Raw genomic sequence first — 27,965 nt, 5'->3', positions numbered from 1 at the left:
CTTTATTTTCTCTATAGCTAAAAAAAGAAGAGATTCACTACAGGGGCATTTATGGCAAAACGTTTATTTAAAATCATTATTGATCTATCACATCATTCAAAATGTTTTATTCTCATTCTATATCATCACTGCAATCTAGGCATGTACAGCTTTTTACATGAAAGTAATGTTTTCTTCACTACATGTCACTTTTTAAAGTGATGCACTGAAGCATGATTTAGAATGGCAACAATAGCAAGACTAGTCAACCACTCGGTAACAATCTGTTCATTCTACAGACCATTAAACCCCCCAAATATATGTGAGACAATAATATTACTGAACAACCCAGCGAGGGTCACAAGACAGTCTCTCAATCAATAAAGGCATTATTTAAAGCAATTAAAACAATATACTAAGACCAAGTCAAAGTCAGACAGTTCAGGAAGGAATGTATCAAAACATAAACCTCAGTTTGTGTAATGAATAAAAAGGAGAAACGATCTTTTCAACGCACAGCATACTTTGAAAACTATATCAACATTCTCTAGTATATTGAAGTCCGTCTTACATTTGTCTTTGAACTTGATCATCCTGTCATATTTTGACGTGTATTCAGTAGCAACATATATACATAGATAATACAGACAAAACCACTGTGACAGACAACAGGAATAACATCAGCTCGACTTACTAAATCATATTTTATATTTGAACAGACTGGTTCCAAAATGAGATTACTTCAAAAATCATGTTTGCATATGGAGCATTCCTATTAATATCAATCAAACTGCAGTTTTTAAAGCCATAATAACAAAAAAATACAATAAAAACATGATTTTCTTTTGGAATCAAACTCTTCATTTATTCATAATAACTGTAGACATTATTTTGTTACACAGATGGATCTTTATACTTTTGTGATGTAAACTTAGCGTTTAAGAATTCAATGTACAGTTTAAAAATGTTGTTAAAAAACAAATACTGAGAGCAATGCACTTCAACTCTCATATAAAGGGATACTTCACCCAAAAATTAACATTCTGTCATCATTTACTCACATTTGATATCTGTATAAATGTATTTGTTCTGATGAAAACAGAGAAAGATATTTGGTAGACTGCTTATAACCAGACAGATCTTGACCCCCATTGACTTTTTTTGTTCGGTTGAACACATCTTTATTATTGAAGATATTTTGAAGAATGTAGGACACCAAACAGTTCTCGGGCACTTTTGACTACCATTGTATTTTTTCCTACTATGGGATCTGTCTGGTTATAAGCATTCTTCAAAAAATATCGTTCTCTGTGTTCGTCAGAACAAACACATTTATATCGATGTTGAACTCGAAGAGTGAGTAAATGATGACCGAATATTCATTTTTGGGTGAAGTATCCCTTTAAATCTGAGTATAAATCGATGCAATTATTGATCTATGAACCTATCTGATGCGGAGAGCCGATGGTGACCAATGATGATGATGGTAAAGTTCTGTTGTCATGTGATTATGATATGCTACACGTGGAGGACTTGGGCGGCTGCTCCAGAATGGATTCCCGTCTGAGGTCATTGGGAACGCTGCCCCCCGGACCCCATACGTTCAGCTCGCCGTAAACGCCCGTCTCGATCATCTCCTCCTGCCATGGGATGGAGATGTTTCCTGAGGCGAACTCATCGAAGAACTTCTTGTCATCATCCTCCACCCCGACGCCCTTCACAGTGGAGAACGCTCCGACATCATCCAAATCTTTGGCATAAACAGTCTTGGAATCGGGTACAAAAGGAGGCGGTAGAATTCCTGCAGGGCAAGAGTAGCAACGTGATGTTAGTGCCCAAACTAACCTGAAGTGAAACTAGAAATAATAGATAATACAAGCTAAACTAAAACAAAGTAAAATACTGTGACACCTGCGTCGAGTTTCCTCCAGTTGATCTCGCCGAAGAACGGATGCGATTTCAGCTCATCACAAGTGCCGTTCTTAAAGCCCAACCTCTTGTTCACGTCTTTAGCCAGAAGATCCTCACACATGGACTTGGCGTTTTCACTGAAGCTCTCGGGGTAGGTTACGGGGTCATTGAGGATTCGTTTCTTCACCTCTTTATTCTCCACCTGCCCATAGGAGCATTTTTGTATGAAATGTCAAAGCACATAAACAGTAGATGCGTTGTACCTTAAAGAGTAACTATTACAATGTAATTAAAATGACATGTCATGCCGTGTGTAGTTTGCTGTGTGTGGATGTAAGCGCTCTGCCAAGTTGTAACTCCGAAAGTGAACGAATGAGTTCAAGTTAATAATTTGGCTTAGGGAAAAAAGTTATTGGCTTGGGAAAAAAGATCGATCTGTTCCGGGTTGGATTTGCGTCACTACGTGTAATGCCCACCTACGATCCATTCGTGACACTGCACGTGGTAGACCAATCACAGCAGACTAGATCATCTGACCAATTAGATCAGAGTAGGCTGACAGAAAGGAGGGGATTAGACAGATGAATCGCCAAACTAATCATTTGAGAGTCAGTCAAGAGGGAAGTAATAATAACGGCCTGTTATTTGGAAAATGAAAGCGTTTTTACACCGTCTATGTATGTAAATCGCAGAAGAATAGGTCATACAGGTTTTATTTTCTTTCTGATCTAAAGTACCAGAGCTTAACACAACTGCCATTCGAGTCAAAGTTCATTTACTCCATTTATTCAAGTGATCACCTTCTCTCCTCGACTTCTGAAAGGTCCTTTAGCGGCCATGAACTCGTACAGCGTGACTCCCAGTGTGAAATAATCGACAGAATAATCATATTCTTCACCCTTCAGCAGTTCTGGGGCCATAAAGCCTGGACGGAAAAAAACCCCACAGATATTAACTGCATGTTAAATAAGATAAGATAACTTTCTTTTGAAATGTAATACAGCCCAAATTATTTCTCTATAAGTTTCATTGTCTACACGGATGAAACTTTTTAGCGTTTGACTTTTGAAGAAGAATTTCACCTGGAGTCCCAGCGTAACCTTTCGTTTTGTCCTGGCCGTCTGCTAGTTCAACAGCTAAACCAAGGTCAGAGATACGCACATTACCTGTGAACAAACACCGACCGTCAAACAAACGTCACAGACTGCGTGCCTGTCCGGAGAGATTAACCTCTACACAGTTCATACATTTCCAGCACACACATGTGATTGCCTGACATGTAATGTCACGTTTTACTGTAGAGATTAACGTGTTTATCACCTTCATTATCCAGCAGAACGTTCTCCGGCTTCAGGTCTCTGTAGATGATTCGTTTCTGGTGAAGATGTTCCATTCCCTGGATGATCTGAGCAGCGTAGTAAATGGCTCTCGATTCGGAGAATCCCGGATTATTCTCATCTACGTTATAGATATGATACCTGTAGAAAAAACATCCATTCTCTATCATCTCATAAGATTCCCGTGCAGTTCAAATGGCTTTAAAAACATTCAGTAAAGCGTAAAATGTCATAAACTTTGTTTGAGGATGAAGTTTAGGTTCCCCCCTAAAGAATGACCTATAAACCTTTTTCCTGGTTGAAGGCTTAAGACTAGTCCAAGATAAAAATAAATGTTAGAGCTTTCTAAATTAAACACTTATCTTAAAATATATCAGTGCCATTTCTCTGTCTCAAAATGCACAAAAGTAATGTTTTTTGTAAGGCGTGTTTGTAAAACGACTTAAATGTCCTGGCATTTAAACTAAGGCCTAGTCCTGGCCGGGAAACCGCCCCCCAAATGTTTGAAGGTTCCGTTTAGGGGATAAATTGTAAAGTTTATAGAGTATAATGTCGATTGATTTCTCCATAAAACATGTTTGTGTTTGAAGTTAACCTGAGATCTCCTCCATTCATGATAGTCATGACCAAGCAGAGCTCAGTCTTGGTCTGGAAGGCGTAAGCCAACGACACGATGAATCTACTGTGAACACGAGCCAGAATGCGTTTCTCCACCATTGCACCCTGTAAAAACATCACAACATCGGTTTACATTTCTGTGTGGATCTGTGTCTTCACGTCAACTTCATGAGAGCGCATACTTTATACATCAAACATGTGAGACCACACTGAAAATCTGTGGTTGAAAATGTACATGCGCAAATTGGCTTTTCATTGATCTATGGTTTGTTAGGACAGGACAATATCTTGACGAGATACAACCATTTAAAACTCTTGAATCTGAGGGTGCAAAAAAATCTAAATATTGAGAAAATCGCTGTTGAAGTTGTTTATCGGAGGCGCTGTATAAGGCCGAAAAGAAACAGTTTTGTTTTAACTCTCTCTATTGCCACACCGCTGTTATGACAATGTGGAGATGTAGATGAACCCAAAATTCTAAACTTTACACATTGGATACCAAACTTAAGTGGCTAATTCTCAATGAGCGGGCAACAGCGAGCCAAGTTTGTAGACGTGTTTCCTGCCATTTTGTTTAGTTTTTGATAAATTTACAGTTAGAAATGTACTAAATATCTTCATGGAACATGATCTTTACTTAATATCCTAATGATTGTTTTGGCATAAAAGAAACAAATATTCCCGTTCTACTTAGGACTGGTTATGTGGTCCAGGGTCCCATATTTAAACTCTTTTATTGGAGTAAAAATACCACTTTTTATAGGATACTTGGTTGGAGCTGACTGTATGTATGATGTATGATGTACAAAAAAAATGACATGTGCAAAAACATATGATCCCATATGGGAAGATGGGGAAGATGGAATTTACCCCAAATTATGTTCTGTAAGAGAAGCGTTTTTAGTTAACCATCTGTAAAACATCAAACATATAGATAATCTTCAAATAAACACACATTTGCAATATTTTCTGCATCTTCTTAAATGTTTTCACAGCGAGGACACGTGGATCTTTATATCATCTTATACCGTTCATATCTGCATGGTTCCCAGTATTCCGGTCTCAGACTCGAGACATTTTTATGCAGTCTTGGACTCCTTGGTATCTGCACTCGCACTTGGCCATTGGTCAATGCTCTAGATGGTCTCGACCGAGTCATGCATGCTTGTTATGATCTGAAACGGGGGATCCGTAAACTGTCGGAAACCGATTCTTGACTCGAGAACGAGAGCTGCTCATGCTCATCGGTTTCCTCCAAATGAACACACTTAGACATCAACACTCATCATCCAAACCTCATCGATAGTGAGAATTGTCAAACAAATTCAGATAAACATATCAACGGCATTGCATGCTGGGAATCACAAATGCGTATTGATGTTCCCCAGTGTGAATTGGAGCATGAAGCTTTATTTTGTTGATCGTCACCATTGTTGAGTTTCATCCACTGATTCTTGATATTTGACTGGCAGACCAGAATGTGATTGTTACATGAATCTGAAGTTGCACTTCCACTTTGTGAAATTGCTATACATGTAAATAAAATGACCTAATTTCATCCACTTTTTGATCATTACAAATAAAGCATGTGATCTTGAAGAGGATTATTTTCTCTGTCTGTCTTGACTTGGACTCAAACCTCTTCGGACTCGATCTCGACTAGTCCTGGTCTTGGACTCGTCAACGATGGACTTGACTACATCCTTGCTGGATTTCCAGATCAAATCTGTTCCATATTTAAACGTGTCGAGACTGCATTACAAGCTGAGCTGCTCTTCCAAAGCATTAAAGCTTCTAACCTCTAATACTGCTGGATAATAAATCTACCGTACATACAGTACATGCTACAATAAGGGAAATTGCCATTGCTCAAAGGTTGATGGAGTTCTCAGTTGTGTTTAATTTAAGTATATGACCTATATAACATAGGATATTTCTTTAAAATTTTGCTTCTACTGTAGGAGAAATAAAGACAGAAACAAATGAGACGGTTGTGTATGGAGGTGAACTATGAATCAGAGTTATTATAGTTTTGATTTTAGTTTTATTAATATTTTAAATGAGCTTTTATTAGTAGATTCTTGTGTTAATTTTGGTTAAAAGTTTAAGCCATTTTGATATATGCTTTTGGCATTTTATTATCTATTGGTTTATTTTTAATGTTGCTATATACGATTCATTATCTTTTAGTTGAGTTTTATTTATTATTATTTTGTTATATGTTTTTGTCATTTTATAACTTATTGTTTATTTTTAATGGTGCTTTATATGATTAGTTATTTTTAATTTGATTTTATGTATTATTATTTTGGTATATGCTTTTGACATTTTATAATCTATTGCTTCATTTTGTAATGTTGCTATATAAAATGAATTATCTTTATTTATTTTATTTATTATTATGTTGGTATATGTTTTCTCATATTATAATCTATTGGTTTATTCTTAATGGTGCTATATAAGATTAATTTCTTTTTATTTTAGTTTGATTTATTTTACTGCTTTAAACTAACTTCAGTTGATTTTTCAGGCAACATTTCGACTTTTCCTTGAGTTAAGTTTTTCCAATAATATTGAGTGATTTCAAGGAACGTTTTCAACTTTCAATTGTAGAAAAACTAAAATAACCTTGCTATGTATGTTGGATTTGGGTAAAATTGATGAGAACTGTTTAAGTTCATATTGAATAATATTGACTTTTGATGCAGACTCGACAAATCTGAGCTCAGTTTGTGATATTGTCGACATCTCTTCTGAAACTCTAATGACAGACACATTTGTGAGATGTCTGACTCTTTATTTTCATGAGAAACATCTGAGAACATGTAAGCAAACAAATGCTTTCATTTGCTCTCCATTTAATCTCACGGAAAATAATTTAGATTATAGATCTCATCTGCGATTAAAACCATCACACAATTCAATTTTAGAAACTGGACCTGGATCTGCTTTTAGGAACAATAAACCAACAGCTGAAGCGTATAAACCCCAATGAAATCCCTCACCTTTGTCTTCAATGTCACATCTGAGCGGCTCAATGCCATAAGACCTGTTATCCTGTTATCTAAGTGTTATCTCTCCTCACTCTTTAACAAAACATCAGTTATTAAACCTGTCCAACATCCCAACACATAATATTGTCATTTGTACCTATTTTATGGGGTGGCTTATTATAATCTAATTTGTACATCTCAATATGATTTGCTCTAGTACCTGTGACGATTAGGTTGAAGTTAGGACTTTATTCTAATAAACATACATTGTTGTTCATTTAACATCTAATTCGTAAAAACTAGCCACGTTGTGAAAAAGTCACACGTTTTTGAGGGATCAAGACTGAACTTAAGTGTGGATCAATTCAACACAACTCAACATTGATGTCTTCACAGCAAAATTTGTAAAAGTTGCAGAATCACATGACATTTCTTTATCAAGACCAGCGATGGACTGTCCAGGGTGTTGCTTTGCCCGACATGGCTGGATAGACACCAGCACACCCTGTGACCCCAATACTGATCGGAGGTATGAGAACGGACGGATGGATGGACCATCAAATCATATTTGTACCAACCTGTGACATTTAACAATATTTCTGGTAGTAACATTATAAGGTAAGAGGATATAACAATCACACAATATTATTTGCAATCGATAAAGTCGTAGGCTGTTCATGTTCTCAAATATGATTTAAGAGAGATCGAAACACTTGTAAAGGGGTAAAAGGACCACACAATATCAGTTATAAATATCAAGTACAAAATGTGATTTTTGGGGGGAAAATGCTGAGATAATTCACCCAAAAATGATGTCATCATTTACTCACCCTAGAGTTGTTCTAAACCCCTATAAATTACTTTGTTCTGCTGAACACAAAGCGAGATGTTTGGAAGAATGTTAGCAATTTTCTGTCTGGTATTTCATTGAATACCATAGATGGAAAGTTCAACAGAACACAATTTTCTTTACTATGGTAACGAATGATGTCCGCGAACTGACAATTGCTAACATTTTTTTCTAAAATCTTTCCTTGTGTTCAACAGAACAAAGAAATATATACAGGTCTTGGAACAACTTGAGGGTGAGTAAATGGTGACAGAATTTCCATTTTTGGGTGAACTGTCCCTTTAAATGGGTTCTTGCTTAACAGCATAGACAGGCAAGGCATCATGCGTAAATATGCGTCAAGTGTTTTTTTAAAACCTTTGTATGCCGTTGAACTAACATTGACAAATTGGACAAAGTAAAGATATATCAATACAAAAATGTACATCAATTTTCTATTTAACCTTGAATTCAACATGGGCCTTTTCAATATCAGATAACAATGTTATCACGAAAAACAAAGCTATTGGACAAAGTAAATTTAGTGTTTGTGTTTCTCCTGTTTTGACCAATGACTAGCGCTTAAAATCCAAGGAAGCCGGAGATAGTATCTGTAAGAATTATGGCTCTCAAGGCAAAATGTTAAATGGCTGAAGAACTATTTATGATATTATCACAATTATTGTCGTACAAGTTTATTAACCAAATTAAGTTGTATGAAGTTGGCCATCAACAAGAGCATCACAAACCAACCGTCCTACCTCATAGCCTTTCCTCTTCTTCAACCTCTTCTTGTTGAGCTTCTTACAGGCGTACAGCTTTCCCGTCCCCTTCATCTGACAGGCGGACACCTCTCCAAATCCACCTTTTCCCAAAACGCGAAAGTCCAGGAACCAGTCCTCCCCCACCGGCTGCATCTCCAGCCACTTCCACTGCAGAAAGCGTTTGAAGTACATGTTCTCCAGATAGAACGTGAAGGGAACCTCCTTGAGGAAGTCGAACACGCTGATCAGGATCTCGACGAACAGGTCGTCCGACGCCTCCTGGTGCCGCTCCTTCACCTTGGTAATGTCATTCTCGGGTAAAAACGGACAGAAGAGCTTCGCCGATGGTTCCATGTAACGCTGGAGGATTTTACCGGCCTTGTGGGTGCGATCTTTATCCTCGGCGGTGTCGTACTCCTCGATATCTTTCCAGAGGCGACACGGCCCCTTGTACTCATTGGTGGTCTCCAGGAACTCCTGAAACAGGCGTTTGCCGATAGGCTGCTCCACACAGATGCTCTTGAACTGCAGATCTAGAGTCTCACTCAGACCTTCGCACACCGTGATGTGGGGCAGTTTGAGTTTGGCACGGTATTTCTTGTCTCGGTTGGCCGCCGGGTTGCCCGTCCCGTCGAAACTGCCGCGGGCCGAGATGTACGCCGAGTTGGCCACCACGGTGGTGAGGCCGCCGATGTCCATGGCGAGGAGAATGTGGATCTACGGATTGAGAGACAGGAGAAGCCTAAAGGAGTCAGAGCAAGAACATCGAAGCTCTTTTCTCTAAAGACATGAGATAAGGACTGTGAAAAAAGAGAATGACCGAATCACACAACTCGTGTGGGGTTTCTCTGCATGAGATAAGGGGTCCTGGAAAACTTTAGGGGTCTGGATGTCCCTGGGAAGCGCACAGACGGATGCGAGGGCACAGTCTTGTGGATGATGGGAAAGTGAAGATTAAACCACGTACACACACATACACACACAGAACTACCTGACTCAACATCTTTCAGAAGGCTTTATCTCCCTAACTCTATAATACCTTAACCCCTCGACACAACACACATTTCTGCAGCTCAGAGTTTATCAATTTGTTTAACTTGTATGAAAAGAAGTTGCAATTTTCTATAAAACACTTTCAGGACGTGAACACTTTATGTTCATTACAACCTGATTATTTTCGAATTAAGAGTAAAAGTTAGCCATCACTTACTGAAGGCTTAGCAGGTTTAAATACCTTTTTTAATCGACCCAGGTAAAAAAGTACACATTAAAGTCCCAGCGAAATAAAAAATGACAATACCTATTTTTTATTAAATATTGCAGCATTTATTGTAAAAATGTGGGTCATTCTCTTTTTTTAAATCACATGCTCTTATAATCTTTAGTTAAAATCTAAAAAAGTACTTCCGTCCTGTAATGAGATCCATCTTAAATGACGTATGTTAGACAGATTGGACAGAGCTTTCGGTAACTCCTCCCCTTTAACTGTCAGTCTGCAGGAAGTTTCATTTCAAAATGCAACAGCTGTTGCCAATCAAATCGCAGTGAAAGACTAAAGCCACGCCCACTATTTGTCTCGTTCTTTTCACTCAAATATGCGTCAAAATACGCAAGTGTAAACGATGGCTACTTCTGGTTCACGGAGACTTTAAGTATAGACTTCCATAATGTACTGAAAGTGCTTTATTGTGTCATTGTGCTTATGATAATGAAATTTTTTTTGTACTTCTGAAATAACAAAACGCACTAAGATCTTCCGAAGTTGGTCTTTTTTAGTTTTTATATCAAAATTAGTGCGTGAAAACAGAGCACTTTAAGTACATTTGGGGACGTTGGCGAATTAAACATACATGTGTCCTATGATGCGAAATTAAGAAAACAAACTGTTGATGTTATTTCGTTTTATATTATTGATATTTATGATATAAAATAGCAAAGGAGAGATTTGTCTTCATTATTAGTTTTTTATTCAAAGTTTTTGCCGTCACACCATAGTACAAATTTGCATGTTAGTCTGTCAACTTAAGTGTATTATTTATAGTGCACATTTTCAACTGTTTTAATTCCACCATTTATTGAACGTGTATAACAGGCTGATGCTGAGTCGCACTAGACTTTTCCATCCATCGACTTACATGCGATTGTGGTAGACCGGTATCAAAAAATACATTAGGATACGTGTTCAAAAGGTTAAGTTTGGTGAAATTTGTCTGCCGAATTCGTGTGTTCGTTGTAATATGTAAAAAACCCTTTTCTCTGTGGTTTGACTGCGTGATAAGCGACTGAAGTCTTTCTCTTACCTCGGCTGGATGTTGATTATTCTTCAAGGTCACAGCGACACTCCCGGTCACACCTTTACCTGTGTGCAGGAGCGACTGTAAACACAGAGCCTTATCATAGCAAATAAAAAGGACACACACAGATATAACAGTCTCACAAATCAAGATTTTCGGTTCTCCATACATCAGACATGGCAACTCTAAAGGAAAAGAGAACTTGTGGTCAACGGTGTGAAGATTTCGGCCAGTTTGTGTGGAACTCTGACAACGGGACATTATTCGGCAGGAAGCTGATCAAATGGGGTGTGTAGGAACATTATTTAATTTTGGATCCATGCATTAAGGACAAGAACGTTTATTGCTGTGATGTGGTAAAAGTTCTGTCCGGTTGAAGATCTTCTAGTCAAGCAGTTAAAGTGATACTTCACCCAAAAATAAAAATTCTGTCATCATTTACTCACATTCTTGTCATTTCAAACCTTTATGACTCTGTAGAACACAAAAGAAGATATTTTGAAGAATGTTGTTAACTGCCCTTCATTTACTTGCATTGGTTTTGTGTCCATACAATGGAAGGGAATGGGGTCCAATGCTGTTTGGTTAACAACAGGGTGAGTAAATGATGACAGATTTGTTATTTTGGGTTAAACTATCACTTTAAGATGGAAATCTGCACATCACGGGTTAGTACAAGGAAAGCATACGAGCTTCCCGTTTCATTATGCAGCAAAAGTGTCTTATTATTGCGAATAGCAATTATGATTTTATGATCTGCTTAATGGCAAAAAACAATCATTCTAGCTAACAGGGAACATTTACAGAACTTTAGGCAACGTTCTCTCAAAGTAAAGTAAAAACATCTCACAGCAAAGTTTTAATAAGATTGTTTTAGATCTCATTGCTTAACATTCAAAAGATTTTGCCATTAAAACAACACGAATGTAGTTAGAACGTATTTTTGGGACAGGACCAAACCCCTTTGGACTCATATTTGTATGGCTGTTTTGAATATTACTGTTCCAGAAAGCAACTCGAGAAATTGATAAAAAAAGACACCACAGAATGAAACTGAGTTACGCAGATCGGACCAGAACTAACTTTGGTAAAACAAACTATATCTCAAATAAAACTCACATATAAAGTCAGGGTTGAGTAGTAGGATAGTAGACGTCTGTATGTTTAATATGACATTGTCTTTGACATTGTTTGAGTGTTTAAGCATTCATCGTGTTTAGATTACACAGCCTGTCTACTTTTCTCAATGACACGATCCTTTAAACGACATTGAAAAATCAACGTGGCAGAACAAATGTCCATTTATTGTTATAGTAAAGGTCATTCTTATGTCAATAGTCAAACTCAAAAGATAGTTCAGCAAGGATATTACATGTCATTCGGAATCTGTATGACTTTATTGCTATTATTTTCCCAAAAGATGATGTTTTGAAAAACGTTGGTAACCAAACAACCTTGACCCCATTGACTACCATTGTATGGACACAAAACCTCTCAAAATATGCTCAGAGAAACGCTCCTAAATGACACAATAAATGCATATTTTAACTAAACTCTAGTTTAACAATCACACTGTCAATATCTATCCCCAGTGTACATCAGTCTGTATTATGTGGCGTTCTACATCGTGATGACGGCTCTGTTCTGTCTCGCCATCTATGTGCTCATGTACACGCTGGATCCGTACGCGCCTGACTATCAGGACCGATTATCATCGCCGGGTAAGAAAACTGTAACAGACTCTAAAACACGAGTTAAACCGCAGTCACTTGACTTGATGTTGATGTTTCAGGGGTGATGGTTTGGCCGGACACGTATGAAGATGAGAAGGTCGTGATCGCTTATAACACATCAAACACGAAGAGCTGGGTGAAGATGGTCAACAGTATCCGCACACTTATTCATCGTATGTGTCGAAAACTCGAGCCGATAAAGATGGCTGATAAATTTGATGTATTTATACGATCATCTCTTGTGATTGTTTTTTAGCCTATAATGATACTCTACAGAAGCACTGTAATCCGCACAACTGCACCGCTGGAAGGTATTTTCTTCAAAACAGTTTCAACGGACCCAATCACACCAAGTGGGCGTGTGCGTTCTACCAAAGCATGCTGGGAGATTGCTCAGGAATTGATGACCCCACCTTCGGCTACACAACTTCACAACCATGTGTGATCATTAAAATGAACAGGGTACGTTTGACACTCAATGGAACGTGTACTGTACGTGCCCTAAATACTATTGTGAGTTTTTGTTTGTAAGATGTTAGAGGATCATGTCTGTAGTGAAAGTGATAGCTTTTGCCTCTATATAGCCATCTCTGTTTGAACATAAAACTGCAGGTTGCTTTACGTACTTGTCTTTACTAGGAGCATAAGCACACGTTTGCTTTGACGCTCAATGCGAATCATTCACAAACTCTGAATCTAGACATCTGTCTCTCTTCAGATTATCGGCTTCTTACCAAACAACAGAACCGGATTGGCTCCACGTCTGAACTGCACCGTACTGGTAAAAAGACCAAGTGTGTAGGATGTGTTTACTGTATCAATGCTGTTCAAAACGCTCATCAGTGTTTGTGTGAACAGGAAGGTGGTGAGAATGTGAGTGGTTACGAATATTTCCCATATAACGGAACATACGACCTCTCCTACTTTCCTTACTATGGTAAACTCGCTCAGGTAAGACAAAATATACCATTATTATTATTAATATTCAATCGAGTTCATTACAAGTAACTTTCATGTCATCTTGTGTTTTTAAAGCCAACTTATGTGAATCCTCTGGTCGCTGTCAAATTCAACCTCGTCAAGCAGAAAACAGCAAAGATCGAGTGTAGGGTGGTGGCAAACAACATTGCTTATGAGAACTACTACGACCCTTTTGAGGGTAAAGTCATCTTCAATCTCACGACCATGAGCTAATAACCAGACAAACAGAAATTTAGAGAGGAAAGGCGGACCAAATGAACATGAATGCCAGAACGTGTTAAAACATCACAATAGTCTTCACAATTTCTTTATCAATGTCTTCACTGATCTTATGGGTTTGAAACGTTGTTGTTTTTATCTTGAATATCTTAAACATAGTTTGACAACATTATAAAACAAGTTCTAGAAATTCCAATACATGCCCTTGATATTTCAGAATTTTTTTAGACATCTCCAGTTTGTTTTTCAATTTTAATAGTCGTTTTATGAATTAACAACATTCAGACCGTTAAGAAATATTGAGTTGATCTTCAGAATCTGTATAGAAATGCTGTGTCGGTGTTTCAATATTTTGTGCTTTTACAAATTTAAAAAGTTCTCTTACACTTTAATAATTCTGAAATTTAAGTTAAATACATTAAATATTTTTAGTGGTAGACCTATTAAATGTAATTTAAATAAATGTTTAATTGAACTTGATGTAAGTAAATAAAACAAGTTGTTGTTTCAGTATTTTATTTTTCTATTATTGTGATGGTATCATGAACCCAATATCATGCGTTGTTTCGGATTGTGAGCTGACTGGGGATATCGATACACCCACAGCATTTAAAAACTATTATCGATGGACTTTATGATCTTTAAATACTTTCGTGGCATGATTGACAAGATAATTATTTACATAAGCAATAAAACATCTAATGAAACTTTGATCACACAAACACAATAAATCACACGACCATATAAAACCCTTTTAGTTTAATTTCTTTACATGGATAAGAAAAGTAGATTTCTTTAGTATTTGTTACAAGTTGCAAAAAAGGCTGTAAATGTGTCATTTGTTTGTGTTGCACTCAGTGTTTGTCTGCGAATAAAGTTTGAAACAGGACAGAGCTTCATCTCATATGCAAGGGTCCAAAAAAAGCTCCGGTATATCAAAAATATCTGTCTGTGGGAGCAAATCACAGCAGAATAAGATACAAAATTCAGCTCGTATTAAAAATCCTCTTTTAGCAAACAGCAAACATTAAGACATCGTCAATTCTCAGCACGAAGGCGCCATTCTTCAGACAAAGCCCTGAAGAGACGCTACACAGCAGCAGAGTAGGAAGAATTATGGGGAGAATTTGTGGAAATCCAATGACAGCAAGACAGGAATATATTTCATACAAAAGAAAAACAGTACGTGCATATTATCCCAGCGACACCTTGTCCTTCAAAACACTGCCTATCCTTCTGATGTAAGCTAGAGGATCGGAAGAGCTGCCGCTTAGACAAACCATCTGGAGATCAAAACCTGCACCTGAACATCACATGAGGCAGGGCTGGCTAATCTTCATCATCATTCTCATCAAAATCCTCCTCCTCCTCCTCTTCTTCTTCATCCTCCACGTAGGACGAAGGGGTCTCCACCCTGGAGCAGCTGATGTGAGATCCGTTCGAGCTTGACACGGCGCGGTCGCTAAACAAACGGATCAACGTGTGATAGAACGTAAAACAGACACAACATCTCTCATCCTACGAAGATCATGCGATACTCACGCTGCCACGAATGAAATCCCTCCAGTCGACTGGTTTATTGCTCCTTGTGCCATTTCTACAACACAAGACGAACGAGTCACAAAAATATAAACGTGAGCAGCAAGAAAAAGAATGTTTAAGGAATCTGACCGGTCACATATGGCTGCAGGGCTTTAGGCACAAAAGACCTGGCGATCTTCAGCTGCTCTGGAGTGCAGCGGCCCGACTCCAGGCCGAACGCAAGACCCATGCGTTTCAGAACCTCCACATCATCGTGGATCTCAAACAAGTTGTCGAAATTGAATAGATACTCGAACCTGCAGAGAATGAGAAAAGCGGATGAGCAGCTAAGGCTGTGTTCACATTTGACAAGAAAAAGTAGACGATGGCCCTTTTTTTTTACAAAAAAACCCCCATCTCGCTTACAAATAGGAGCCGGTAATCTTCAAAGAAAGGATTTGTGCATAGGTCTCTGTCATAGGTAGAGGTAATGTGAAAAAGGTAACTTTTTTCAACCTCAAAAGACGCTCTGAGTTGCTGAAAAAGACACCGGCACTGGCATTCAAAAAAGCGCTCGGGACTTCTTTTCAAAACACGGTTTACTCCATAGGATTATTATGTAAAACAGATGCTAAGTCAAGTGTGAACACGGCCTGAGACAGGTAAAAGATGAGACTGCTAAAAAACACTCTCGTACTTGTCGTTGGAGATGCTGCAGTCGATGATGGTGTTCTTGCTGGTGTTCACTATGATGAAGGGCAGGTGGATGACTGTGTTCGGAGGTGGGGGTCTGTTGTTCTTCTGCTCCAGTTGTCGGTTTCTTTGCACTAGATTCTTAAAGGCTATTTGCTGTGAAGCAGAAGACGTGTTGAGATTGACGGACCTAATAACTAATTCTGTAACCTCTAGAGGACGTGATTTACCTGCAGTATAAGCTCCTGCAGCTGAGCCTGTTTCTGCTTAATTCTCTCCAGTCGTTTCTGACGCTCCGTCTATCAGGAGACACAAATACATTCACATGAATGAATGAAGAATAAACCACACATGAGAATAAATCACAAGTCAGCTGACCTCCAGGTCCCGACATTCCTGCGCTGAGTTGGTGGGGAAGCCGATCCATTTGATCTCCTTCTTATCTTTGGAGATTATGTTCATGGCCATCAGAACGTTCAGAGCGTCGTAAACCCGCCGCCTGATGTTCTTCTGATCGTACACTTGCTATAGAGAAGAGACATGTGAAAAAAGATCTGATGCATCTGTGCTGCGTAACAGGAAAAGTGACTGACCGCGTCATTCGGGGAGATGCCGACGTCTGCAGAACTGAATTCTGTCACAAGCTCATCTGCCACTTCATTATACGATGTGACCACCTTCTTCTGCACCTTCTCGCACACCTTCATGGAGAAATGCCTCAGGCCCTTGCCGTTCTTATCGCCCTTTCTGGCCCGCCTGCAGCAGTCAGGATAAAAACAGGGTTTAACAGACTTTGAGTGATTTACATGTTAAGTCAATGCAAAGACACGATAGACTTCCTGTGGCGCAATTCGCGTGAATGACGTGTTGCGTCATGAATTGAGCGTTGCGGACGTTTCACGCGGCAGTTGAAAAAATCTGAACTTTGCAGAATATTCGTGCCGCATTAACCAGTCAGGAGTTTGCTAAAAATATTTTGTTAAAATAATCTTGGGTATAAAATCTACACATTTTGGTTGTTAAGATTTTGCTTTACTTGTTTGATAAATTTTAATCGAACAAATTATTAAGTAAATCCAACTTCCTTTTATTATATTAAACCCATTTAAATTGGTAAAATTAAGTTACCTTATGTTGTGTTGAGACTACATAAATCATTTTTATAGATATAAAGTTACTACATAGGCAGTTGATCTGTAGTTCCCAGCATGCTTTGCATCTGACTGCATTAGGAGATTCACTTTCCAGATAAACTGTCATTTTAAGTGTATTTCAGTAAAAAAAAGACTTGTTCTTGTCGATTTATCTTTGAGATTTAAGAGAGTTTAGGTATTATTTTTGAGTTTGGGCTTTTAAGTGGTTACCTTTGTTCAGAAGAGCGGTGCTTGGGCACAATATAAGTCAAAGTTAATGAGCAGTCACTGTGCTAAACCAAGTACAGACCAACAGTCTCTTCTCAAGATGTTGTTAAGTAAATTCTACAAGTTATTATTCAGTGTAGTAGGAAAACAATTGGATTCCAGACACTTTATAAATCTCATTCAAGTCCATGATCCATAGAATAAAAATGCTTTTCTGAAGGTTCTCGAGTCTTGTGATAAAAACACAAAAGTGCACAAACAAAAGGTAACAAGTTACAAGTAAATAATACAGTAAATATTTCAGACCGTCTTAAACTATCTTCAGGACTATGTAAAACCTTTTTTCAACATGGATCAAAAAACTTGCTATTTTTATGTTATGCATACGTCATTCTTCATGAATGAGTTTCTTTGATATAACAGGAAATCTACGCACCCGAAAAAAAAACTAAGTACACAGTTCGGCACAGGACATAAATAAAAAGTAACAAGGTTTTATGGAAATGTAGGACACAACTCTCTTAATGGGAAGAGGTGCAGGTGTTTAATGGGTTTTAAATGACTAGAATCTTCATTCGTTTCATTTCAATGTCACATTAGTGGGCAGTGTATATAACGTTAATAGATCTTACTTCGAAGTGAGATGAAAATGTCTATTTGTGCCTTTATCTGTCTATTTTTAAAAAGTGCTAGATATAGTGACAAATGAGGCCTTACGCTTAATACCCAACGAGCAGCGTTATTTGACCAAATGGAGATCCGTCGAGGGTCAGTAATGTGAAAAAGACATTTAGTTCCCTTTCGAGAGCGGTCACTTCGACATTGCGGAGACCGCATATGAAACTCCTCCTCTTAACTCCTCCTCTTTTTCACTTTTCCTGAAGTCCTATAGGATAACGCCAGTTAAAAAACTGGCCAATTGTCGCAAGACATGCACAGTATGCAAATACTGACGAATCTAGACAGTATAAATACAGTGCATGAGACGACAATACCTCAGAATCTTCTTTTTCACGCTGCCATCGTTGAAGACGCAACTGGATACTTCTTTCACCGCATCCGATGGCTTCTTTCTGTCGTCTCTGCGCGGGCCCCATTGGCCCGCAGGATACTCACGAGCACTGCATTGCCTGCCTGGGCCTTGCCCATGCGGAGGATGCACTCTGCGAGTCCGATTGCACGCACTGTGCGGACCTGCCGGCGCGTGGAACATTGCTCGTGGACTCTTAGGGTCGAGGCTCACCGCCGCCAACGAGCCGCTGGTGAGTCCACCCACTCCACGAGGTGGCGGCGACGACCCGGCTCCGGGCCCCCGTCCTCTGCCGTCACCTCATTCCCCAGTCCTCTTCGTCGACGAGGTCCTTCGTCCTCCGCCTTCCATCGCGGACGCCGTTTCCTTCGGCGTCGAGGAGGACGATGACTCCATGTCCATATCAGCTTCGGACAAGGACTGGGCAGGATCGGAGCGTGATCGTCCCGATCCGGAGAGCACCCCGGACCTCCACGAGGAGTTCGTCAGGGTTCTCGAAAAAGCTGTAAGCGAGCTCGACATCACCTGGGATCCACCTGAGATGCCGGCGAAGAGTAAGCTCGACTCCTGGTACTTTCAGGCGAGTCGCCGCCAGGCCACGTCGAAAAGGAGTTCGCCGTTCTTCCCAGATGTCCACGAGCACGTGGTGAAGACGTGGTCAGCACCTCAGTCGGCGCGCGTCCACGCTGCTACGCCGGCCATGTTTGCCCACGTGGTCGGGGCCGAGGCCCACGGTTACGTGCGCATGCCACCCGTCGAGGAGACCCTCGCCGCTCATTTGTGCCCTTCCGCCACCTCGCTGGGCTCGGACCCAGGCCTGCCCTCGAAGCCGTGCAGGTTTACCGCCCATCTCGCTGGTAAGGCATACGCGTCCGCTGGCGAGGCCGCCTCCGCCTTGCACACTATGGCGGTGCTGCAGGTGTTCCAGGCAAAGATCCTTCAGTCGCTGGATAGCGGCAGCCTGGAGACGGACGCTACACGGGATCTGAGGGCAGCGACCGACTTCGCGCTGATGGCTACGAAACGCACCGCCCAGGCTATCGGCAGATCTATGGGGTTTATGGTCGTCCTCCACCGTCATCTGTGGCTTACGCTGGCGGATCTAAAGGACGCCGATCGTAAGTCCCTGCTCAACGCGCCGATCACTCCCTCCGGCCTCTTTGGTGACGTCGTGGAGTCGGTAGTAGAGCGTTTTGGTGAGGCGCAAAAGCGCGCCAAGGCCATGAGTCACGTGCTGCCTCGACGCTCTTACCAACCGTCTCCGAGAGCCCGCTCTTCATCCGCGCCTCACTCCTCGCAGAGACCCGCCAAACAGCACGCGGCTCCCGCACCGGCTAGTCGAGGTCGCGAACCGGACGTCCGTCCTAAACAATGGGCGGGCCCAGCAAAGAAGAGGTACGGGCCGAAGAGAGGTCCACGCCACGACGGCGGAGCGTCATCGGCTGCCAAGCCGTCGTCCTGACGGACCTGGGAAGAGGAGGAGAGAGTCTGTGAGCGTGCCGGCGGACCCAAAGCGCCGCTGTTTGCAACAGTTTTCCCCCGCGGTTGCGGGCGATTATTGCAATGTTGTAAGTGTTGTTTGTGTGAATGCAATAAAAACACATACCTGTTCACAGAAGGAGCTTTTTCCCCCTCACACACACAATGCTGCGTCCCTTGCCCTGCCACGGTGCAGCGCGAAGCCGCAGCTAGTCACAACTATAACCAGCATTCCCTCGTCCACGGACGCTCCCGTGGACGAGGGACCGCTGGAGTCTCACGCGCGAGATATTTTCCCGCCAGTGCATTTAGCCTCGCTGGGCCAGCGCGCTACCCTAAACGGTCCGATGACGGTAACCCCCGATCAGATTCGGCCGTTATGTCTGTTTCTGGACGCGTGGAAAGCCATCCCAGGCATCTCTCTTTGGCTGCTAAACGTGATAGAACACGGGTACTCCCTGCAGTTCAGGCGCAGACCTCCCCGCTTCAGCGGTGTGGTCCCGTCGCTTACGTCAGCGCAAAACGCACCTGTGCTAAGGCAGGAAATCCGCAGCCTGCTCGCGAAGGGAGCGATCGAGCGTGTCCCCCCGAACGAGCGGGAAAGCGGGTTTTACAGCCGGTATTTTGTAGTGCCCAAGAGAGATGGTGGTCTGCGTCCGATTCTGGACTTGAGACCCGTCAACCGAGCGCTTCACAAGCGAGCGTTCAGAATGACAACTCTAAAACAGATCCTGGCACAAGTGCGTCCCGGGGACTGGTTTGTTTCCGTAGATCTGAAGGATGCGTACTTCCATGTTCAGATAAACAAGCGCCACCGAAGGTTCCTGCGATTCGCATTCGAGGATTCAGCGTACCAATTTGCCGTCCTCCCATTCGGGCTGGCATTAGCTCCGCGCACATTCTCGAAGTGCGTGGACGCGGCGCTTTCCCCTCTCAGAGCGAGCGGAATGCGCATTCTCAATTATCTGGACGATTGGCTGATTTTAGCCCACTCTCGGAAGGCGCTAATCGGTCACACGCAGATGCTGCTTGGTCACTTGGCATCCCTGGGGCTGCGCGTGAACATGCAGAAGAGCAAACTCACGCCGAGTCAGTCTATAACGTATCTGGGGGTATGTTTCGACTCAGTGGAGATGCGCGCTCGTCTCTCCCTAGAGAGGACGGAGTCCATCTCTTCAGCTCTACATTTGCTCAGGCTGGGCCGGTCTGTTCCCCTGAGGGAGTTCCAGAGGCTTTTGGGTCTCATGGCATCGGCGTCGGCGGTCTGCCACCTAGGTCTTCTGCACATGCGACCGCTTCAGTTCTGGCTGAAGGCTCGGGTTCCATGGAGAGCATGGTCCTCGGGCCAGGCGCGAGTCCCGGTTACACGCCGCTGCCTCGACGCCCTGAGTCCATGGCGCGACCCGAGCATGTTCAGTCGGGGAGTTCCCCTGGGGCTGGTGACGAGACGCACAGTCGTTACGACGGATGCATCGTCCTCGGGATGGGGCGCGGTGTGCGAGGGCATGCCGGCATCCGGCCTTTGGTCACAGTCTCTGAGGAAATGGCACATAAATCGCTTGGAACTAAAGGCGGTGTCTCTAGCTCTTCATACTTTCCAGCCGAGGCTGGAGCAGAAACATGTTCTGATTCGCACCGACAACATGTCCGTGGTTTCGTACATAAATCGCCAGGGAGGGATCCGTTCCGGAGCTCTTTTCAAACAGGCGGCGGATCTCCTGCTGTGGGCGGATCGGCATATACTCTCTATCAGAGCAGCGCATATCCCCGGTCATCTGAACCGCGGAGCGGACATGCTTTCGAGGGAGGGTCTTCAGCACGGGGAATGGAGGCTTCATCCCGACACAGTCCTGTTAATTTGGGAACGCTTCGGGAAAGCGGAGGTGGATCTATTCGCGACAAGCGAGAACGCACACTGCCCGTTGTATTTCTCGCTGATCCACTCCCCTATGGGGAGCGACGCGCTGACGGGGCGTTGGCCGGCCGTTCGGCTTTACGCGTTTCCTCCGGTGAAGATTTTACCCCTAGTGCTGTGCAAAGTCAGAGAGGAGACGGCGTCGGTGATTCTCGTCGCTCCGTTCTGGCCGAATCAACCAGGGTTCCCGGACCTGAGGGAGTTGTTGACGGCACCTCCGTGGCGGATTCCCCTCAGGAGAGACCTGTTGTCCCAAGTGAACGGCACGATTTGGCACCCCAGCCCGGAGTTGTGGAACCTTCATGCCTGGCCGCTTCGGGGATTCTAACTGCACTCCCTCAGCGTGTGCTGGATACTATTTCGGAGTCTCGCGCGCCGTCTACCAGACGTTTATACGCTCTAAAATGGGGGGTGTTTGCTAAATGGTGCAGCAGCAACAATATCGACCCGGCGTCTTGCCCCGTGTCTGATATTTTGTCTTTCCTGCAGCACAGGCTGGACAACGGCGGCCTCCCGTCAACGCTGAAGGTTTACGTAGCGGCCATCGCCTCGTTTCGTTCCCCGGTTGATGGGCAATCGATTGGTAGGCACATGCTGGTGGTCAGATTCCTCAGAGGAGCGAGGAGACTTTTCCCCCCGCGAACCCCTTCGGTGCCACCTTGGGACTTAGCACTGGTGTTGAAGGCTCTCTCTTCTCCCCCCTTTGAGCCTTTGGACGCGGCTTCGGTAAGAGAGCTCACTCTAAAAACCGTTCTCCTTCTCGCCCTTGCTTCGGCTAAGCGCATAGGGGATTTGCAAGCGCTCTCAGTCGGCGCTGATTTCATTCGTTTTGGGCCAGGCGACTGCAGCGTCACTCTCCGGCCAAAATCGGGTTATGTGCCGAAGTCCATGTCTACCCCTTTTAGAGCTCAGGTCATTTCCTTGCCCGCCTTGTCTTCCGAGTCGTCAGACCCACAGGATGCTGACGCTCAGAGAGCGGTATGCCCGGTAAGGGTATTGCGGGCTTACATAGATCGCACGGCCGGGTTTCGGCAGTCGGAGCAGCTCTTTATTTGTTTTGGTGGGGGTACTAAAGGCCGGGCTGTCTCGAAACAGAGGCTCTCTCACTGGGTAGTGGACGCTATTACCTTGGCGTACGAAAGCCAGGGTCAGAACTGCCCCTTCGGTATCAGAGCTCATTCGACTAGGGCTATCGCCTCTTCGTGGGCCTGGTCTAGGGGCACATCTATTCAGGACATATGCTGTGCAGCTGGCTGGTCTTCTCAGAATACTTTCGCCAGGTTCTACAGATTGGATGTGTCCTCGTTGGCTTCTCAAGTCCTCTCGGTGAGTGCAGATTAAGCTTATCTTCTACCTTGTAATGTATTGTGCTACACAGTTGTTGCCGCATTGCTGTTTACACTGTGCTTGGTGTACTTATATTCGCTATTATATCGCCCGGGTTTCCGTGCTGGTTCTACTGCTGTGGTGTCTGCCCTGTTCAGCGCAGCCCGCTGCATTCGTTGGGTTTGGATATGCAAATTCGACAAAAGACCAATCTAGCAGTTCATTGGCGTGCTCAGTGATCTAGCAGCTCATAGGCCGGTTTCAGCCAATCAGCGGTTAACGCTTGGGGCAACCTCGCGAATGGTTGGTTTGTCTGCTCCGCATACTGTGTACGTGTTATCCCAGTTATCGGGCTGTTTTTGCTAGCTCTCACGGCGGGATTGTACTACCGTTCCATATGCGGTCTCCGCAATGTCGAAGTGACCGCTCTCGAAAGGGAACGTCTCGGTTACTTTCGTAACCTCGGTTCCCTGAGAAGCGGGAACGAGACATTGCGGAGAACGCCGTGTTCGCGGCTTATCTCTGGTCAAGCGTTCTATCGTAGATTCTGAGGTATTGTCGTCTCATGCACTGTATTTATACTGTCTAGATTCGTCAGTATTTGCATACTGTGCATGTCTTGCGACAATTGGCCAGTTTTTTAACTGGCGTTATCCTATAGGACTTCAGGAAAAGTGAAAAAGAGGAGGAGTAAAGAGGAGGAGTTTCATATGCGGTCTCCGCAATGTCTCGTTCCCGCTTCTCAGGGAACCGAGGTTACGAAAGTAACCGAGACGTTTTTATGCCTCCGGTACGGATGTGCTTTTGTTAGAAGCGGGTATTTTGTGCTGATTCAGGACGTCTGGGCTTTACGGAACACTGTGACATCTGAAAGGCAGACGCATGTGGCTCAACTAACCCAGTGGACCATGGTGAAGAGTCCTGCGGCTGGGTCTGTGGGGTCTGGAAACGTGCGATGGGCGTGCGTGGACTAGTTAACAGGTTACCGGGTGGGGCGCTTGCCCTTTGAGGAGTGCTGATGACCTGCAGGCAGAGAGAGAGAGATACAACCATTAAGACACTCAACCACATGCGTTGCTCTTCTTTCAAGCTGAATGGTCACTTCGTCTGTATCCACACCTGATCACATCTACCTGTCCCTCTCCTTACACTGTTCGTGTAATAATAGGATGATAATAAAGGATCTAATACTGCTGACTATATGGTTCTCTGATCCGATTAGACAGACTCTACCAGGTCACCTCACACAATGTTAATGGGCGGCTTTATTGGGATGGAGACATCCACACCTGATATGGAGTCTAATATTGGGTTCTGTGGCCTTCTGTCAACTTAAATCGTTCAAACCAAACTATTTAAATAGTATACAGCTGACCTGAACTCAATGAACTTTGCTGTATGTGTAAGCGTGAAAACACGCATGAGACTCTTACCACATGAGGCACGACACCAGGGCCTGTAGCAGAGAGTGTTTTGGGCAGAATCTGTTTGACTGCAGCGACAGATGCCGGGTGAAACGTCAGGAGGGACAACACACCTGCGGCTACGGCACAAAAGAAGACACACATCACATTTCTAATGTTATCTGTTAATCTGGAGTCTTGCAGTGTCCAGTGGATCTGACTGTGCGCGAGTTACACTGCCCCCTGGAGGTGAGACTGTAACAAACACCAGTCATTAATAATCAAATAATCACGAAATCAAAAAGAATGCCATTCCATGAGCTCTAATATTTAAGGCTGGATTTATTCGCTACAGACGGTTTCAACAACATAACAAACGTTACTGCACATTCACACTCTTGTGACACCAACTGAACTTCTGGTACACATTTACAAACAATAGAGCGCATGTAGATTATTTCTGATAACAAGCAAAAGAAACCGAGAAAAAAAGTTACTTGGCTAAACTTGTCTGAACTTTTGAATTTAGACAGAGAAAACAAACTCAACCGCTAGATATTGATGTACCATACGTTTCTATTTTGCAACCAAACTAGATGACGGGTTCTCTCTTTCTCTCAACGGGTAGTGGTTTAGCTTTAAACTTGTATAATATCAACACAGAAGATAAAGATGATTCATTACTTACGTTTGCCAGGACTCATGTTTTGGTTGACAAACACCTTGATTTCACTACTGGCTTCTTTCAGTCCACCCTAAAGATTTGGACGAGAGACATAGAGAGAAAAACAGAAAGAGACAGTGGATGAATGGACCTGTACAGACTCCCACTACACAACATTAACAAAGGCAAGTAGATATCTGCGTTGTCTACACAAGGGCTACAATAAGTAGGCCCAACTGGTGATATTAAGTGAAGCCCATCATACTTACATCTTTAGCCATGATATCTATGCAGAGGACCCGAGCGTGATTTCAGAACAGAGTCTTTGGTCTGTGACTGCAGTTCACCTGAAAGTAACGGTCCGAGAACCGAATCAGGCCTGAAACTCGGCTTCTGCACTCTGTTAAGGTAAAAAACACAGACGGTGCGTAGAATGTTATTTACCTGTTATACAAAAATGCATTTAGACGCATAATAGACAGAATATCACATAATCTTTCCAAAAGAAACAGAAAATCAGGATGGGACATTTCAAAGGACTTGTCACTTCGGAGCATAGAGAGGCAGGTGATATGTCTAAAAATCTAGACTTATTTTTACATACATTATTAGCGTCAATAAAAACATGTTATAATCTGCTGCTGTCAAGAGGTGTAAAGATAGCTAAACTATTAATTTGAATGTTTATTCATGTGATCTTATTTCTATGGTGGTCATTAGGTGGTAGTGGTGAGGTTGTGAATTGCAACCAACGGCTCACCCACCCCTCCCATTTGAAGAACTACGGTGGCTGACACAGAACTAAGACGTTTTCGCCGAAGTTGATAACGTATTTACAAAACACCCTCTGTAGATACAACATGGTGAATTCCATGTAATGGGACACGTGGTGTACATAGACAGAAATACCTCAAAAAACATAACACTTCATTATGTAAGGTCTTCCATTTAGTCATTTAGCAGACGCTTTGATCCAAAGCGACTTACAAAGTAGGGGAAAACAATCGAAGCAATTTGTGCAACAAAAATACAAATACAACTCTGAACACAACGTTTTGTATATTGTATTGCATTTCTGTCAATAGATCCCACAAAATATTACACATTGTACCTTTAACGAAATAGTTCGCCCAAATATGACAATTATTTGCGCACACACATCCAGAATTACAATATCCTGATGATTGCAGTGGGTCAATAATATCATAAGCAAAACTATATATGTTTGTGAAAGAAGATGATTCATTTTGAATATCTTTAAATCATCTAGCGATCGCCATGTTGTGTATCCATGGAAACATGCATTAGCGTGACGAGTTAAAAAATGGCGGAAGATTCTTCTACGATTCGTGACCAATAACTACAATTAAAACATGCGATATTTGACAGCACTTGTCTTTAATGTTAACTCTCCATGCATCACGATATTTTCGGTTATTTTTTATTTGATGTTTTTCTCTCACAAATTCTCTCTCACGTATTAACGCACTGCAATTGGTACTACCTTGATGATGGGAACATGAAAGACAACATTAAGAATATTTGAATATAAAATTATAATTATTAGTAAGTCATATATCTGGATTGAGTAAATTGTAAGTGAATGTTCATATTTGACTGAACTGTCCCTTTAAACACCACAAGAATAATACGTTTTATTTTCAGACACGAGAGCGACTCGGAACACGTGACAGATGACCCTACAATAACACAAACACTAATTACTAATCAATAAAAATCACGAACAATTTGTAAAAACAAACCAAACGTGCGATATGAACTTTAGCTTCCATTTCAAGCGTTTTAAGTTAACTCATAAACTTTCATCTACAACAGACACGAGCACATTTATGCAACATCAATATGAGCGAATTTATATTGAGGAGAATAAACGAAGGTTAAAGCGAGTTTACACTAAACGAGGAACGCACCGCGTCGCGACCAAAACGCTTTTGCATAACGCGACGCTCCAGCACAACGCGCCCAGTTTTGTTACTGTAAAGGGAGCGTAGTTAGTACCTCGCAGCGTCGAAACGTAGTTAGTCATACATTTAGTGAGATTATCGCGTTAGCCCGACGCTGCTACAGCTAAGCTAGCGCGCTAACGCTTTTACTTACATTACACTCGTATACGACACAAAAACTGTATAGTTGTGGCACCTACCATAACCATCCGCTCACATCTACGACATTACGGCTGATGATATTAATAATGAGTTAAATACTCGTCTGTATTTTCGCATCGGATTGTTCGCGTCTCTCGCGAGCTGCTACAGCAGTCAAACTGAGCTTGGCGGTGTCTTGTGAACACGCGCTCTGATTGGACGCGCGCAGTGTGTCGTCATGACGCATTCAGACCTCGTCAACACCCGCAGCCTCGGTACCGTTTCATTCAAAACCTTTATATTATTATAATTATAATATTTTATATTAATATTAAATTATAATATTCAGACTATTATAAAACCGCCCCTTATGTGTGATCTGTTTTTAATTATTTGGATGGTTAATAATATCGAAATGTTGTTTAATTACATTTTTGACTTTTTGTTTATTCTTATATTTTCTATTATATTTAAATACAAAAAAGGCTTTCAAAACCGACATTTCCTTCTGTGGAACACAAAATTAGATCAAATCCCTGTGATTTTGTGTCCATACAATATAAGTCAATAGGAGGAATTGTTGTTTGGTTATCAATGTAATTTACCAAACAATATTATAATAATAACATATTTTGCAATGACATGAGGGTGAGTAAAAGATAGACATTTTAATTTTTTGGGCGAACTACACCTTTAAAGGTACATTAAATGCACAATTTAATTATTTGATGATAAAAAACAATCATATTTAAATAATATGCATGTTAAAGTGTGTCAGGAGCTACAGTGAGGTCATGGGTTTGTTCCCAG

At 42.1% G+C, this 27,965-nt stretch overlaps 3 protein-coding genes across 4 annotated transcripts; 1 reads left to right on the top strand and 2 right to left on the bottom strand.

Moving 5' to 3' along the window:
- Positions 1–45: 45 nt before the first annotated feature.
- Positions 46–9,420, bottom strand: grk1a (G protein-coupled receptor kinase 1 a). The gene is made up of 7 exons (XM_079461485.1): positions 8,429–9,420; positions 3,823–3,950; positions 3,211–3,368; positions 2,973–3,056; positions 2,691–2,815; positions 1,891–2,092; positions 46–1,780 (listed from the first exon to the last, which is right to left on the bottom strand). Exons 1-7 carry the CDS (start codon positions 9,128–9,130, stop codon positions 1,488–1,490), a joined length of 1,692 nt encoding a protein of 563 aa, XP_079317611.1. The 5' UTR covers positions 9,131–9,420; the 3' UTR covers positions 46–1,487.
- On the top strand, positions 6,947–14,231 carry LOC306897031 (potassium-transporting ATPase subunit beta-like; the record flags this gene model as incomplete). 2 transcript variants are annotated; one of them, XM_079461488.1, is made up of 7 exons in its annotated part: positions 6,947–7,456; positions 12,318–12,446; positions 12,518–12,631; positions 12,715–12,920; positions 13,177–13,239; positions 13,317–13,409; positions 13,494–14,231. In XM_079461488.1, 6 exons carry the CDS (start codon positions 12,356–12,358, stop codon positions 13,650–13,652), a joined length of 726 nt encoding a protein of 241 aa, XP_079317614.1. In that variant the 3' UTR covers positions 13,653–14,231. The 2 variants fall into 2 exon arrangements, with proteins under 2 accessions (XP_079317614.1, XP_079317613.1); XM_079461487.1 differs by lacking the exon at positions 6,947–7,456 and adding an exon at positions 10,902–11,013 and having other exon boundaries at positions 13,494–14,170.
- Positions 14,140–27,427, bottom strand: tfdp1b (transcription factor Dp-1, b). The gene is made up of 12 exons (XM_079461486.1): positions 27,215–27,427; positions 25,320–25,450; positions 25,075–25,141; positions 24,417–24,526; positions 23,882–24,006; positions 16,466–16,628; positions 16,251–16,397; positions 16,103–16,171; positions 15,877–16,028; positions 15,330–15,496; positions 15,201–15,255; positions 14,140–15,120 (listed from the first exon to the last, which is right to left on the bottom strand). The coding sequence occupies exons 2-12, from the start codon at positions 25,329–25,331 to the stop codon at positions 14,988–14,990; spliced, it is 1,200 nt and encodes a 399-aa protein (XP_079317612.1). The 5' UTR covers positions 25,332–25,450; positions 27,215–27,427; the 3' UTR covers positions 14,140–14,987.
- Between the last annotated feature and the right edge of the window lie 538 nt (positions 27,428–27,965).

The sequence above is a fragment of the Barbatula barbatula genome (assembly GCF_947034865.1).
Source record: "Barbatula barbatula genome assembly, chromosome: 8".
Lineage (NCBI taxonomy): Eukaryota > Metazoa > Chordata > Actinopteri > Cypriniformes > Nemacheilidae > Barbatula > Barbatula barbatula.
This window is presented reverse-complemented; position numbering and strand designations above follow the sequence as displayed.